This window comes from Cyprinodon tularosa, unplaced genomic scaffold, assembly GCF_016077235.1.
Source record: "Cyprinodon tularosa strain WSP-4 unplaced genomic scaffold, ASM1607723v1 ctg381, whole genome shotgun sequence".
NCBI classification, from domain to species: domain Eukaryota; kingdom Metazoa; phylum Chordata; class Actinopteri; order Cyprinodontiformes; family Cyprinodontidae; genus Cyprinodon; species Cyprinodon tularosa.
In genome coordinates, this window is record NW_024039098.1 from 402,487 (window position 1) to 417,545 (window position 15,059).

General features: G+C 39.1%; 1 protein-coding gene across 1 annotated transcript in view; it reads left to right on the plus strand.

The window, feature by feature from the left end:
- Positions 1–15,059, plus strand: part of kdm7aa (lysine (K)-specific demethylase 7Aa) — a 37,108-nt gene that overhangs the window by 15,620 nt on the left and 6,429 nt on the right. The window contains exons 4-13 of the mRNA XM_038297087.1: positions 1,090–1,250; positions 5,138–5,279; positions 7,115–7,301; positions 7,412–7,574; positions 13,364–13,451; positions 13,527–13,633; positions 13,723–13,814; positions 13,906–13,992; positions 14,489–14,731; positions 14,818–14,945. Coding sequence (XP_038153015.1) covers positions 1,090–1,250; positions 5,138–5,279; positions 7,115–7,301; positions 7,412–7,574; positions 13,364–13,451; positions 13,527–13,633; positions 13,723–13,814; positions 13,906–13,992; positions 14,489–14,731; positions 14,818–14,945 — 1,398 coding nt within the window. The remainder of the gene's footprint in view (positions 1–1,089; positions 1,251–5,137; positions 5,280–7,114; positions 7,302–7,411; positions 7,575–13,363; positions 13,452–13,526; positions 13,634–13,722; positions 13,815–13,905; positions 13,993–14,488; positions 14,732–14,817; positions 14,946–15,059) is intronic.

A 15,059-nucleotide genomic window follows, 5' to 3' on the forward strand; every position in this document is an offset into this window, starting at 1 on the left:
GATTTGCAAATGTCAACAGCCGCTAGTCTGACTTGGGTTAATATTTTTAAAATGTTTTTTTATGCAGTGTTCTGAAGTGTTAACTTTAGTTTGGAAATATGACTGAATAAAGCTATAAATTGTAATCCTTTAAATGCTGCAGTTGTAGAGAAGTAGCCTCTTTGATAATAAGGAAGTATTGTTTTTAGATTAGTGTTTCTTAAAAGTAAAAGATTTATTTTTGTCAGTATTGCTGTGATAGGATTTTAATTAATATTTACTTTCTGATGGTGAGTCCAATGCAGAGTCCTGGACTGGTCTGACTGTATCCGCCCGCAATCGTAGAGTTCAGAACCGAGACCCGACCCCTTACCCACAATTATCTCCATTTAAAACCCAACACGTAAATATTAGTTAGGATAGCCTGTTTCTGTATGCCTCTGCTGACTTCTGCTCACATGTGGTGGTGTCAGCATCGTTGCAATACTGTTATCTAGATATTCTTTAATCAATTTATTTTTTTAAGATGTAGAGTTAATAATACTGCTGTAACTCTATGATACCCGTATTTTGTTCATTTATATCCGTGTCCGCATCCATGAAACTGTGGGGGGTTTTCTACCCATAGATATATGGGTATCCGACCCGGTCCAGGACTCTGATCCAATGTAACCCTTTAGGCAGGATTTCTCTAACATTTTCTCTTCTGTTTTACTAATTAGCCGTCATCTGTAAACTTGGACCCTCATTGAGTAAGATTCATTTATAATTAGGTCATAGTATCCCTGATCTACCATTTGCTTTAGTTCAGTTTAATTTAAAGGTGTATGAGGCCTACTAAAATTTGTCCGACTGGTTATTTTGTTTCAGCTTATCCTCTCTAAAGATACATTTCTGGGGCTTTTTACACGCCGTTTTCAGGGATCTCAACATGGGAGAGGGAAGTTAGATCTAAAAATCTGTAATAATATTATGTCCCAGTTTAATCTATACCAGAAAATCCTTTTTTGTTTGTTTTTTGCCTCTGTGAGGAGTAAAATGAATCAGTTGAGAAGTTTGTTGTGGCCAAAGTTGGATCCCTGCTTAGACTTGTTGTGATTTGGTTCGCAGTGCCGAGGAGATCCTCATACGGATGAAGGGCGAGCAGGTGACCACCAGGTACTTGGAGAGACACGGCTTCAACTACCCCATCGCCATCACAGAGATGGAAGGCCTGGGTCTAAAGCTGCCCCCGCCCACTTTCTCTGTAAAAGACGTGGAGCAGTATGTGGGTAAGGATGCCAAAACAAAACCTTCCCTTATTTATACCACATTTACAGCAAAACATTAGAGTTTATCCTTCAGGGATTACAGAGGCCGTCTGATTGAAGCAGGCAGTAACTCCTGTTCTGCCTGAAAGCTGATGAAACGACCCAACACCAGGCAGCTAAGTGGCTTTAGCTGAGCAGGCCCCATCTGCGTACCGATATGAGCAGGTTTCCAGGTTCATGAGGTTTTAACCCACTTATCAGGCAAAGGTTGAAGGAGTTCTAAATGGGTGATGGCTAAGCTTTCACTGCCTTCCTCCTCACACAGCTTCCCAGCTCCTGTTACAAGCCCATTACCAACCCCACCAGTGTTTTATCATTAAGTTCAGATTACAGACGCTGCCCCTCACTTTGACGCTTCCTCCACATGCACCATTGAGCTTAAGCCAAGGCACAGGTGTTGTGACCAGAAACTGGGAGTGGGGTCATATTTCCTGTGGCACAGTGTGAAGCGCCGCTGATATCTCCTCCACTTTGAGCTTTTTAATTACACTGCAAACATGGTGTGTGGTCAGAAAGTTAAACCTGCATTCTGTTCACTTATCTGTCTTTTTCTTCCCCATCTTCACACAATAGTACAAGTTGAAGCAATGAGATTAAGTCACAGATTTATTTTAAATTAGATGAAGTTTTTTTAAATACCATGGTTGTGAATTTGAACAAAGAAGTCCAAATACATTAACGGCAAATTTAAAAGCTAATATCCTCCTGAATGAAGAATAAACGGCCTGTTTGGGCGCCATATCGCAGTGTCAGGATGTTTGGAAACCACGAATAATGAAATAAATAAAAGCAGACATGCAAGCGCTGGAGTGTTTTGCCAACGAATGAAACAAAATGGTAAATTTTCTTCGATCCGCAAAATTAGTCAAAATATAAAGTTTCCTCCATGTTTATAAGTTTTATTTAAATATTGTTCTTTTTATTTGGAATTTCCAGTTTCCTGTTTTCTGTCTCAAAATAAGTTTTTATTCAAATCAGACTTTTTTTTTATGTTTTATCCTAAAAAAAAAAAATCAGTGCTTTATAAATAGAAGGAAGCTCAGTAGCGGTGGAAGAAAAATTATATATTTTTTTTAGGGATGCACAATATAATCGGGCCCCTATCGGTATTGGCCTTAAAACTGAATATCGGACATCGGCCACCCCACCGATATTTAACCCGATATTTGATCAGCTTCTACTTCTACTTCTTCCTCAAAAACTTCTTTTTTACAGACTTAAAAACTTCTAAAGACGAGGGAAAAAATGTTGATACATTAAAATATCACAATATCTTCATATGCTGATATATTGCCATTTAAAAACACCATATCAATCTCTTTTACTAATTAAATATTGCTATATGTCATCGTTATGCTACGAAATCCCCCGAAAATTCACAAAATTTTGCCATATTTTTATATGTTGATATATTGACGCGGTATCGATCTATTTTACTAACAAAATCTCACAAGAATTTGCAAAATATCACGAGAGTTTGTAACAGAACGATGAAATTTCACCAGATTTTGAAAGTAAAATGGATCGATACCGCGTTTTTAAAAATCAATTTGATATCAGCATATGAAAATATATTTGAGTATCTTAAAGTGTCAGAAATGGATAACAAAACTGCTATTTTCAATGACTACTTATTTTTTTCCAGCTTTAACATCGGTATCAATATCGGTTATCGGCTACATGAGTTTTAAAATATCGGCATATCGGATATCGGCCAAAATCCCAATATCGTGCATCCCTACTTTTTTTCTTTAAAGGTATTGTAACTCCAAAGTGACGACACTGGCACAGCTTCCTTTAGACAGACTCTTTATTAAAGCTGTTAAAACTATAGAGATCAAAAACAAAGCTTTTAAAGCATTTGCAGACAGTCGGGTGACTCGTGCTTTACCAAAAATTACCTTATGACCACCTGCCACTTCAGAGGTCTTAGAATAATTATTCCTCGTCCAATCTAAATTAAAATATAAAGTAATAAAAACACCATAACATATAAATTTACAAAACATTACAAACATAACTGCAAAATACCTACAGCTACAGGAAACATGAGGCTGCTACACGTAGCTCTGTTCCAAGCTTCTGCTCCTTCTCTGCGTATTCAAGTCACAGCCTTTCAGTTAAACACAAATCTCGCGTTAACTTTCAACAAGAAAAATAGTTTCGACACGAAAATACAATAATTTTGCACAAATCTCAAAACGTAAAGCAAACAACTTTAAAATACATTATCTGAACTGTTAGAAAATATACATTTTTTCCAAGAAAAAAAAATGATTTCACTGACAGTTATAGTGGAGGATGTTATTTTTCCAGGTGGATCATCAAAATAACTGGCCCTCCTAACTGTCAATCATTCTGGTGATACGTTTATGTGTTCATACTCATTTTCACTTATCGGTGGTGAGGCTGACATAGTGGAAAAATTTCAAATCTTCTTTGGGAAAGTAAGCTTATATGAGCGATGCAAACAGCAACTTTTAAACAGAACAGAGCGTGCTCCCTCTAGGGAGCGGGTACAGGGCTGTGCATTTTTATTTTTTATTTATTATTAAGGGACGAGGGCGGGTCTTTTCCACAGTTCCTGAAAATCCTCCACTATACTTTTAACTTTAACTCTCCAGTAATATTCAGTAGCTGCTATATTGGATTGTTATACTGACGTTTTTTACAGAACGCCTTAATAAACGGCTCCAGGTTACCTTGATTTAACAATTACTTTAAAATTCTTTTAAAACTAAATTGGAAACGGTGCTGATTGGTTCAAACCTCTTGGCACACACTCTTAATCAGTCCTTAATAAACTGGCCTTTTTCTTTTGTGAGCGTTTCCTTCTTGAGCAGTTTGCTTAAGTATTAAAAGAAAAACATTATTGATCATATTATAGATTATCACCCATTTATTATACTTTATTAGTTCCAGTGCAGTATTCCCAATGCACTGATTTAGAAATAATTTTTTTATTTTGTTTTGGATATTTTTGTGTTGCATTTTTTTACTCATACAACTATTTAAGGATGTTTGAGCTCTGCAAAGCAATTTAAGAAATGCAGATTTTATTCAAGCAATGATGTTTTCCCAACGCTGATAATTGATCTAGACGTGGAGGCCCTGCTCAATCATGCTTTTTTTAAAAGAAGCTTCTACAGCAATTTATGTTCATTTAGGACCTTATTTTACTATAGAGAGTGAAGTAATGTGTCTTTCTGCTGGCGGGGATTAGCTTTACTTTAGGTTTATGAAAAGACTTTGAAGTGATGCTGTTGAAGCTCCATGTTGTGGGGTTTCCTGCCAGCTTCGTCTCACGATGTGACGGACCGCTTTCACTCCAGCTGTTGGCCGTCGTCAGACACTGGCCAGCTGGGCCGTCAGAACTGGGGGAGAAAAGCAGAGGCAACATGCTACAGGGCAAAAGGAAAAAGAAAAGTATCTGAGAGATGTGGGGAAATACAAAAAGCAGCTGTCTTGGTCTGATCCAGCTTTTCTAGACTGATTTTCCTCAGATTCTCTTTTTCTTCAAGTATTTCCCTACATGTTTAAGTTCTCCCACACCGAACCGCTTCCACCCACTCCCCCCTCCTCCTCAGGGACTGATGGTCTGGACAGATTGTCTCGCTTGCATCCCCTTGGACCCCCCCCCACCCCAGGCGGCCATATTGATGCCAGTTTCCCTCAGGGCTTGATCTCTAAAAGCACACAAACATGGCAGCAAGCTGTTGACCTCTTTAAACCTCTCGCCCACTCACAGCTAATTAGGAAACTTTTCATATTTTCTATTCAGATGTCCAGCAGCTGCAGAATGTATCTTCTGATCCTCCATGAACTAAAAAATGTTTCCTCTTAACCAGGTGGTGACAAAGTTATTGACGTGATCGATGTAGCGCGGCAGGCAGACAGCAAGATGAAACTCAGCGAATTTATCAAGTATTTCACCAAACCCCATCGTCCCAAAGTCCTCAATCTCATCAGTCTGGAGTTCTCTGACACAAAGTAAGATACCCCAAAGTTTGTTTTTAATGCCATTTTAGTTTGGGTTAAAACCTACGGAAGAGGATTAGGGCCACTGAAAAAAAAAAAAGAAAAGTTAACTGATTTTTTACATTTTATTTCAGTATAGTATGGGAAAAAAGTCAGAATTCTGACTTTTTTATTGTCAGAATTCAGTCAGAATTCTGAGATTAAAGTCAAGAGTTCTGAGATTAAAGTCAGAATTCTGACTTTTTTCTCAGAATTCTTACTTTTTATTATTGTCAGAATTCAGTCAGAATTCTGAGATTAAAGTCAAGAATTCTGAGATTAGAGTCAAGAATTCTGAGATTAGAGTCAGAATTCTGAGATTAGAGTCAAGAATTCTGAGATTAGAGTCAGAATTCTGAGATTAGAGTCAGAATTCTGAGATTAGAGTCAAGAATTCTGAGATTAAAGTCAAGAATTCTGAGATTAAAGTCAAGAATTCTGAGATTAGAGTCAAGAATTCTGAGATTAGAGTCAGAATTCTGAGATTAGAGTCAAGAATTCTGAGATTAAAGTCAAGAATTCTGAGATTAGAGTCAAGAATTCTGAGATTAGAGTCAAGAATTCTGAGATAAGAGTCAAGAATTCTGAGATAAGAGTCAAGAATTCTGAGATTAAAGTCAAGAATTCTGAGATTAAAGTCAAGAATTCTGAGATTAAAGTCAAGAATTCTGAGATTAAAGTCAAGAATTCTGAGATTAAAGTCAGAATTCTGAGATTAGAGTCAGAATTCTGAGATTAAAGTCAAGAATTCTGAGATTAAAGTCAAGAATTCTGAGATTAAAGTCAAGAATTCTGAGATTAGAGTCAAGAATTCTGAGATTAGAGTCAGAATTCTGAGATTAGAGTCAAGAATTCTGAGATTAGAGTCAAGAATTCTGAGATTAGAGTCAAGAATTCTGAGATTAGAGTCAAGAATTCTGAGATTAGAGTCAAGAATTCTGAGATTAGAGTCAAGAATTCTGAGATTAGAGTCAAGAATTCTGAGATTAGAGTCAAGAATTCTGAGATTAGAGTCAAGAATTCTGAGATTAGAGTCAAGAATTCTGAGATTAGAGTCAAGAATTCTGAGATTAGAGTCAAGAATTCTGAGATTAGAGTCAAGAATTCTGAGATTAGAGTCAAGAATTCTGAGATTAGAGTCAAGAATTCTGAGATTAGAGTCAAGAATTCTGAGATTAGAGTCAAGAATTCTGAGATTAGAGTCAAGAATTCTGAGATTAGAGTCAAGAATTCTGAGATTAGAGTCAAGAATTCTGAGATTAGAGTCAAGAATTCTGAGAAAAAAGTCAAGAATTCTGAGAAAAAAGTCAGAATTCTTAGATTAAAGTCAGAATTCTGACTTTTTTCCCAATACTAACTTGAAAAAAGTCTTTTTAAATCAGTAAACTTTTTTTTTTTTTTTCCAGTGGCCCTAATCCATTTCCGTAAAAAACAGAAGTTGCAATTTATAGAGAAAAAAATTGACAAATCATCTGCATGTAATGAATTCCTAATATTTGCTGTTGCTTGTTTTTGTTTAAAACAAGTTGAAAAATGTTGGGAATTGCTGGAGCTTCTTAAATTGGCTAAGAAACTGTCCTAAACTTGAATTGGAATTTCTTTCTGAATTTTTTTTACTTTCATCACATTTCAGGCATTTAAAAAAGAGGAAATTTGACACATAGAATGAAATTCAAATCAATGGAGTTTCTCCTGTTTTGCTCATTGTTAACCTGCAGAAATGTTGGTTTTCCGCTCTATTGTATGTTGAAAATGGCTTGATAGGAAAATAAAGTTTTAACATTTAGCCTTTTTTCATTAACCCGAAGGATGTCAGAGTTGGTGGAGGTTCCTGATGTGGCTAAGAAAATGTCCTGGGTGGAGAACTACTGGCCTGACGACTCGTTCTTCCCAAAACCCTTCGTCCAGAAGTACTGCCTTATGGGGGTTAAAGACAGCTACACGGACTTCCACATAGACTTTGGAGGAACCTCAGTCTGGTATCATGTTTTGTGGGTAAGTGTAGGGAATGAAGCTGTATTTTAAGATCGATTGATTGGGATGGCAATGGGAAGGCTGGGTGTGTGAAGCTACGGTCGGCTCCAATATGTTTGTCAACCCTGCAGGGTGAGAAGATCTTCTACCTGATCAAACCCACTCCCACCAACCTTGCACTATATGAGGCGTGGAGCTCCTCACCCAATCAGAGCGAAGTGTTCTTTGGCGACAAAGTGGATAAGTGCTACAAGTGTGTCGTTACCCAAGGAACCACCCTGCTTATCCCGACAGGTTTGTGTTTTCATAGAGATTTGATTACATTATTATACACAGGCTTATGCATGTATATTTATATATATACTTTTTACTTTTTTTTATTTAACAAACTACAGTTGGAAGAGACTGTTTAAGGGAGTCAGACTTTGTTCTAAAGAGAAACCTGTAACGCTAATACCCCTTTTCCACTGGCCAAAAAACCCACCAAAAAACTTGTTTACCTGCTAATTTATGTGATACCGTTGATGTCAACACAACGCGGCAATCTCTTCTGATCTAAAAAGCTGAAAAAACTCTGTTTACATTCCATAAACATGGAGCAGCTCTGGTGAGACGGATTCAGACAGATAATAGAGTGAAACAATAAAGTACACTGACTACACCCTGGCTTCCTTACATGTTGCTCTCCGTTGTTTACTTTCCTGATTTCTGACATCATTAACGCTGAGCCTGTGTGATGGTGTCACCAGACACGCAGCGGCGGGGGGGGAGGCTACACAGCTTGCCAGTGAGGGGTTAGACCAGCTTCTTTTGCCAATGGGAAGGAAGCCAAATGCCGATTGTTAACGGATCGACCCATGTTTGAAAAACGTGTTAACCCAAAATTTTCAGTGGGAGAGAAGCTTAAGAAGTGTTTTCTAAACTGGTTCCTCTAGTTTGGAGTTTGATTTTTCCTTTTCTCATATTTTGATGAGGAAAACCAAAATGTTTGTCTCCATTTATTCGTCCTTTTTTGTCAAATTCCTGCTTGTCCAGCTGTCAAATTTCCATTTTTTTTTGTCTTTCATTCGGGCAACTTTCCATCCGTTCATCCCTGGATCTATTTGTTAAACCTTCGGTTAAGATTGGCTGTTCATCCGTCCTTTTATTTTTCAATCGTCCATTTTAAACCGTATATTACCCTTTAAGTCATTGATCGCTCAGTGGTTTGGGCATCGTCCTTCCTGAGTTTCTGTGGAAATATCTGAAATATCTGGCTTAAAAAGTACTTAAAACTTGAAAATCTGAGGGATAGAAATCTCGTTGGATATTAGCTACAGCATGCTGATGCAGAAAATAAAGCAAAAGCTAAAAAAAGTGAGGAACAGACATGCTTTTCTGCCTAAATCTTTAAGATCTGTTTACTTGTTGCTGCCTAGATCCTAAAGTGGTTTAGTGTTTTTAAACGACACAAATTGAGATGATTCCTGTCATTATTCACCTGCTGACCCAGAACAAGACGGCACTAATGAAAGACAACATACCAGTTAAGTAGGTGTTTTGTTGGAGGCAGTGGAAACAACAAAAACTGGTTTTTCGGCGGGACAATCTGTGCGCACGCACAGGAACTAATTATAAAGTAAACTGTGCTTTCACCTGAAGCTCCAGGCTTTGTTCGTGTTCTGTGTTATATTTTTGCAACAGTTCAAAACAGGACATCCGCTCCTGCTCTATTTAACATTTGTCAGTTTGTGTATGTCAGTGTAAGCCATCATGTTTAGAGAGGTGGATTTACCCTGTTTGACCCTTCTTCTAGCTATTTGTGTGTAAATGTGAGGTTGATATAGTAAACAACTGTGGATCAATATAAAATCCCTTAAAAATGTCCAATAATGTGAAAGATGCATCCTGTTATTTATGTCTACCGTTTATTTGAATTCTTCCTGATTTATTTAATGTAGAATAAAACGGAATAGAAATAGGGACATTCTGGTAAACCAGCAGCAAAGCGAGAGGCATGTGCAAGATGCAGATTTACACCAATAACATTATGATTTAAAGACTTTATAACCTAAGACAGAAGCACTTTTAATAACCCTTTAAGCCCTGAGGATCAGGTACAGCTCCCAAACTATAAATTGGAAATACAATTGTTTGGATTTGTATAACAGAAAGGCATTAGAGAATATTTTTCAGGTGGATCCACTATTTTAAATGTCACAATGTCAGATTTATAGGTGATTAAACCAAGAAAAAATGAATAATATTTAGCCTTGTCAATTTTTGTTCCAAAATAAACACTGCAAAACATCATGAAACCCCATTTGAAACTCTGGATGAAACCTCATACTTTATAGATCCACATGTTGACTATAACTCAAGTAAATTTGAAGTGAATAAGTTGAAGCATGTTTGTTCCACAAAGGTTTTAATTGGTAGTGTGTTATGTGGAAATGTGAGTTTGGCACAGTGGTGCCAAAAGTGCCAAAAAATGCATTTTTTCACAAAGTATTTGTGAAAAGAATTATTTTGAAACATGTTTTAGAAATTTTTGAAGCACAATTTGAAAGGTGTGTGGAAGAAATGGATAAACAAGCAGGTGTCAGTCGGGCCCTGTCTTAAAATCAGTGCTTTGTTTTTTTACCGTTATCTTCTGCAGGCCAGTTAGTTATACGTCAGCCTGTCACCATAATTCGGCCATTATCAACGGTCATCTGTCAATCAAATGTTTTCAGTCATAGCATCTTGATTCAAATGTTGCAGCTAATATAAGCAACGGTTGAAATCAGAATCCTTTCCTTTCCCATTGAGTTGCGTCCCAGTGTTCACGGGGATGGACGTCTGTGTCTTCGGCAGGCGTAGAGCTAACAGAACTGGCAGCGTTGCGAGGCAAGGGCTCAAACATGTACGGCTGGAAGCCTTCTACACCAAACCAAGTTTCTGCCGCCATGGCGTCCTCTTCCACATCATCTTCGTCCCCGCTTTCCTCCTCTAAATAAAAAATGGATGACGGAGGAGACTCATCCACGACCTCCGACACAAAACTCTCCTCCTCTTGCATGTTTCCGCTGTCCATAGCGTTCCTTGACAGCGTCGTTTCTAAGTCACCAATTAAGTGCTACTTGGTCCCAATGGAATTTCCAATTGGGAACCTGCTAGAGACTGACACAGGAGTGGATTTTCACTCCTGTCCCGTCCCACTCCCACAGAAACAAATTGTGTCCCGTCCCGATCCCGGGCCAGAGTAGAAATCTAAATCCTGTCCCGTCCCACTCCTGGTGAAATTACTCCCACTCCCATTCAGAATGACTCCCGCTCCTGCTCCACTCCCATTCTTATTGTTTTGGAGTGCGGGTGAAAAACTCAGAGCGGAAGCACTGTTGGTTTTTGGGTCATGTAGTTTTTTTGACTCGCATTATAGTGTAGGCTTCAGAAAAAAAAAACTACAAAATGGCGGCGCCAGTACTGGATTTTTTTTCTTTCTATTTTATTTTATTTTTTGGCATCGATCCTAGTTTTTTTTAGTTACTATTGGTTTGCTCCCGCTCCCGTCTGCTCCCGTTGATGTTTAATCCTGTACCGTCCCAATCACGTGATCGTTACTAATACTGACTCCCATCCCGAAAAAATGTCAGTCTCTAGAACCTACTAGCAATAAGTTGCTAACTGGTTAGCAAGATGCTTCCAACAAACGGGCCACAACCAAACTTGCTTGCTAACCTTCCACCACAACAATCCCGCCCCCTTGATAATCGACTAATCACATTCACTTTATTCACTTGTGTAAAGTCGGGCACCACTCAGTAGAATTTGAAATGTAACCGTTTGGAACGGCCGCTTCCCTTCAAATCTGGGCGTGTAAGTGGCGCAGTGGTTAGTGCCCACCACCCATGTATGGAGACCTTAGTCCTCGACGCGGCCAACCAGACTTCTGTTCCTTTCCGCATGTCTCTCCCCCTCTCTCATACCCCGTTTCCTGTCAGCCTACTGTCCAAAAAAAACAAGCCACTAGTGCTGTAAAAACTAACAAAATAAATTTTAATAAATAAACAGAATCTTTCTGAACATCTGTTCATAAAAAAACAAATTACTGTTAACAAGCACATTATGGTTTGCAGTAAATACATTTATTATTGTTTCACCTTCAGACTTTTTTTGGTTATTGTGGAAGGTCTGAAACCTGGAGTGTGAAAATATTCACAGTAGTTTTTATCAGATGTAGTGGAGTGATTTAAAGAATGTAAAAAAAAAAAAATAATAATAGTTTGTTGACTGCTGTTGACCTGAGGTTAAATTGATCCAGTTTGTCCTCCGATACTACTTGTCTTTTCTGGGCCTAATTTTCTGATATTTACCTCGTCAATCTCTCAGCCCCACAAATACCCCCACCCCCCAAAGCAAGCAAACTGTGACCAGCAGAGTTCACTTTTCACACAGACGAAGTTCTCTCTGTCCCTCTGATGTAATCTTTGGACTCATTTTAAAGCTGTAGACTGATAACAGCTCTGAGGTCTCATGTTTGCAGTTGTTAAAATAATTATTTCAGTTTAACCAACACAGAAAACTTTTGCTCTTTTGTAGATTACAGCAGCAAATAAAGTTGCTCAGGGATTTAATAAGGACTCCAATGTTTTTATTGTCTTTTTTTATTTTGTCTACTTGCTGTTTATGCTTGTTTGATGTTAAATGCTGAGGCTGATCTTCATGTCTCTTGGTGATGAAGTCTGCAGTAAAGCTTTTTAGACCGAATTTCGCTCCATTATTGTTGCAAGCAAAGAACACAATTTATAAATAAAAATATGAAGAAAGAACATTTTAAAAAATACAAAATTAAAAAGAAATTAAATAAAGAAATCAAACAATTTAGTTTTTTTTTTTTTTTACTTATGTTTTCTTAAACTTTTTTAGTGCATTTTTTGTTTCGTAATCTTAAAAAAAATATCTGTACTGGTTTTATATACTTGGATAAAATTTTTTCATATTCTATTTTTACAAATTTCTCTTTCAGATAGTTTTACTAATTGCATTTTTGCACAGATCACATTCTCTTCCCATATTGAAATGGGTTGTACGGGGACAATAACATTTTTATTAGTTAATAATGTCAAAACCAATCGTTTGTATCGGGCTTCAGGTGAAGCGAGCAGTAGTTGTTAAATCGGTTTTTCCAGCTGAGCTGTGGAGCCCTGCAGCTCCTCCATAGTTGCCATGGTTGCAGCTGCTCATTTAGATTGGGTGAACGGCCATCTTTGTTGATTTGTAGTCTTATGCTTAGCAGAAGATGGATTCAGCAGAGATGTATGGATGTTGGAGCAGCTTTCTGATGCGCCTCACGTTGTTCTATCAAACCTAAAAGTTCCTTTATTTACACACAGGTTAACTCTTTTCTAGGTTTTTCCTTTCCTTTGCAGTCATAGTGACAGAGTTTAACCTTAGGTTTAATAAAGAATATTTAAAACCTTGCTGCGTTGCCCTTTTTTCGATTTAATTTCAAACCATTTCATAAAATCCAAATAAACTGCAGTAAAGTTTAAAAACTGTTGTAAAGTTAAAGGGGAGTACTGGAACGCAGCTCCTGTGCATCGAAAATGAGAATTATTCGGCTGCTAACTGCTAACGGTGTCAATGTGGCACAAAGATGGACGCCTGTTGTCAATCCGTGTCCAGTTGTTGGACTATTCATCCGTCAAACTTCTCAATGGAGCCAGACAGACAAAGCTCAGCCTGTCAGCTCCTGGACATCTCCAATCACTCTTTCAGCCGCGGCTCCTCAGCAGCACTGTGAAAGGGATCCTTTATGGCAGACAGGCAGCAGAGAGGCGTGGATTAAGTGGGGGTCAGAGGACTCAGTGGGTCAGTCAGCCAGCGCATTATCAGGCCCTTCCATCAGCTTTACAAATGGCCTCCTCAGGGTCTGCTTCTTCTCTCCTCGTCGTGTCAGGAGTGCTTTTTTTTTTTTTTGCCCTCCCGAGGCAAAGAACGGGTTGAACCCTCATATAAAAGTTGTTTGACTGTGTTTTGTTTGGTTGTCACTGGAGCGTGTTGTAATAGGTTTACCGTTGGATAAGGTGGAGCGTTACACTGTGCTCTGCTGCCCTCTACAGGCTGGATCCACGGGGTTCTCACCTCTCAGGATTGCATGGCATTTGGAGGGAACTTCCTTCACAACCTCAACATTGGCATGCAGCTCAGGTTAGCTTCTCTTCAACATTGTTTCCTATAAATCATCACTTTCTGTATGTATAAACCACTTTGTTTGTTGTGTAGGTGTTATGAAATGGAGCGGCGTCTGAAAACCCCAGACCTCTTTAAGTTTCCCTACTTTGAGGCCATTTGTTGGTATGTGGCCAAAAACCTGCTGGAAATGCTAAAAGGTGAGCCCTTGATTCAAACCAGAAGGCCAGCTCTAGGTTTTTGTTTTTTTTCTTCATATTTTTATGGCTGAAATCTTGAATTATTTCAGATCTGCGTGAGGACAACTGTCCGCCACCAACCTACCTGGTAGATGGAGTCAGGGCTTTGATCAGCGCGCTGAGAACCTGGTTGAAAAGAGAGGTGAGATGCTGCAGCCGTCCTGCTCCTGTCCTGCCTGTCCGTCCGTTTATAGAGGATGGACGTCCGTTTACGTTCGCTCTTTCTCCTCCAGGTGACGGAGCCCACCAGCGAGGTACCGGATCACATCCGGCCCAACCATCTCATCAAGGAGCTGACCAAGGAAATACGCTACCTGGAGGTAAGAAGGAACAAATCTACGGCTCCCAGGAGGCTAAATAGTTCTGCAGTTTGACTTTGAATCTTATCTCTTTTGTCGACCATTCATCCCTCCTCTCTTTTTATCCTTTTCTGTTTTTTCATCCCTCTATACCTTAGTTTTGCATCCGCTCTTCCATTCTTTCTTAATTCCTCACATGTTCTTTTTCCTTCAACCATAATCTGTCCATATTCTCATTTATTCCACTGTTTTCTGTTCTATCCTCCACTTCCCCTGTCCACCCAATCATTTCTCCATTGCTTCTTGTTTATTCTCCACAATCATCTGTCTGCCTTTTCTTTTCTCTCCTTCCTTTCTTCTAAAAACTGTAGAAATTTAACAGAACTCTTACTCTCATATAAAAGAAAAATCTTTTTACTGGTGTTATATTATCAGATTAAACTTTTAAAGTCATGCAAGAATTAATTAAACGTTGCTTGTTAGCTGCATTAAGGTGTCCCCTGCGTTTGCTCCTCAGGAGGAACCAGTGAACGGGAGCAAGAACACGAAATCTCAGGGAAGCGGAACGCTGCCTGGATTGAACGGCTGCCTCACCAGCCGGGCCCTGGAGAGGCTGTGCCAGGCGCGGCAGGCGAGGAGAGCCGCCAGGCGGCTTAGGGAGCAGCAGCAGCAGGCGCCAAAGATGCCCTCCAACCTGGACATCTTGGAGCAACACACCATGGAGGTGCTGAAGAGGGTGGAGGTGGGACCGCTGGAACAGGTGAGGATTTAACCGTGTCAGGATGTTTTATATCAACGATGAGCTGCTGCATCTCCTGCTGAAATATCGCTTCCCTGTTGCTCCAGGATCCAGCGTTTTTCGCCAAGGTTCTTGGAAAGTTCAACAAAGTGTCGACGGCATCAGCAGCAGCTGCTGCAGAGTCCCTGGAAGACAACCACCTTCGCCTCATGCTGGTCAACGGCAGAATCATCCGGTAAGAGTTTCCTTTAAACTACTGGATACATGTCATATGAAAAAAACAGCTCTCACTGCACCCATTATAAAATCCTCTTTTATTTCCTGCTTCCGGACACAAAGTTAGATCAAA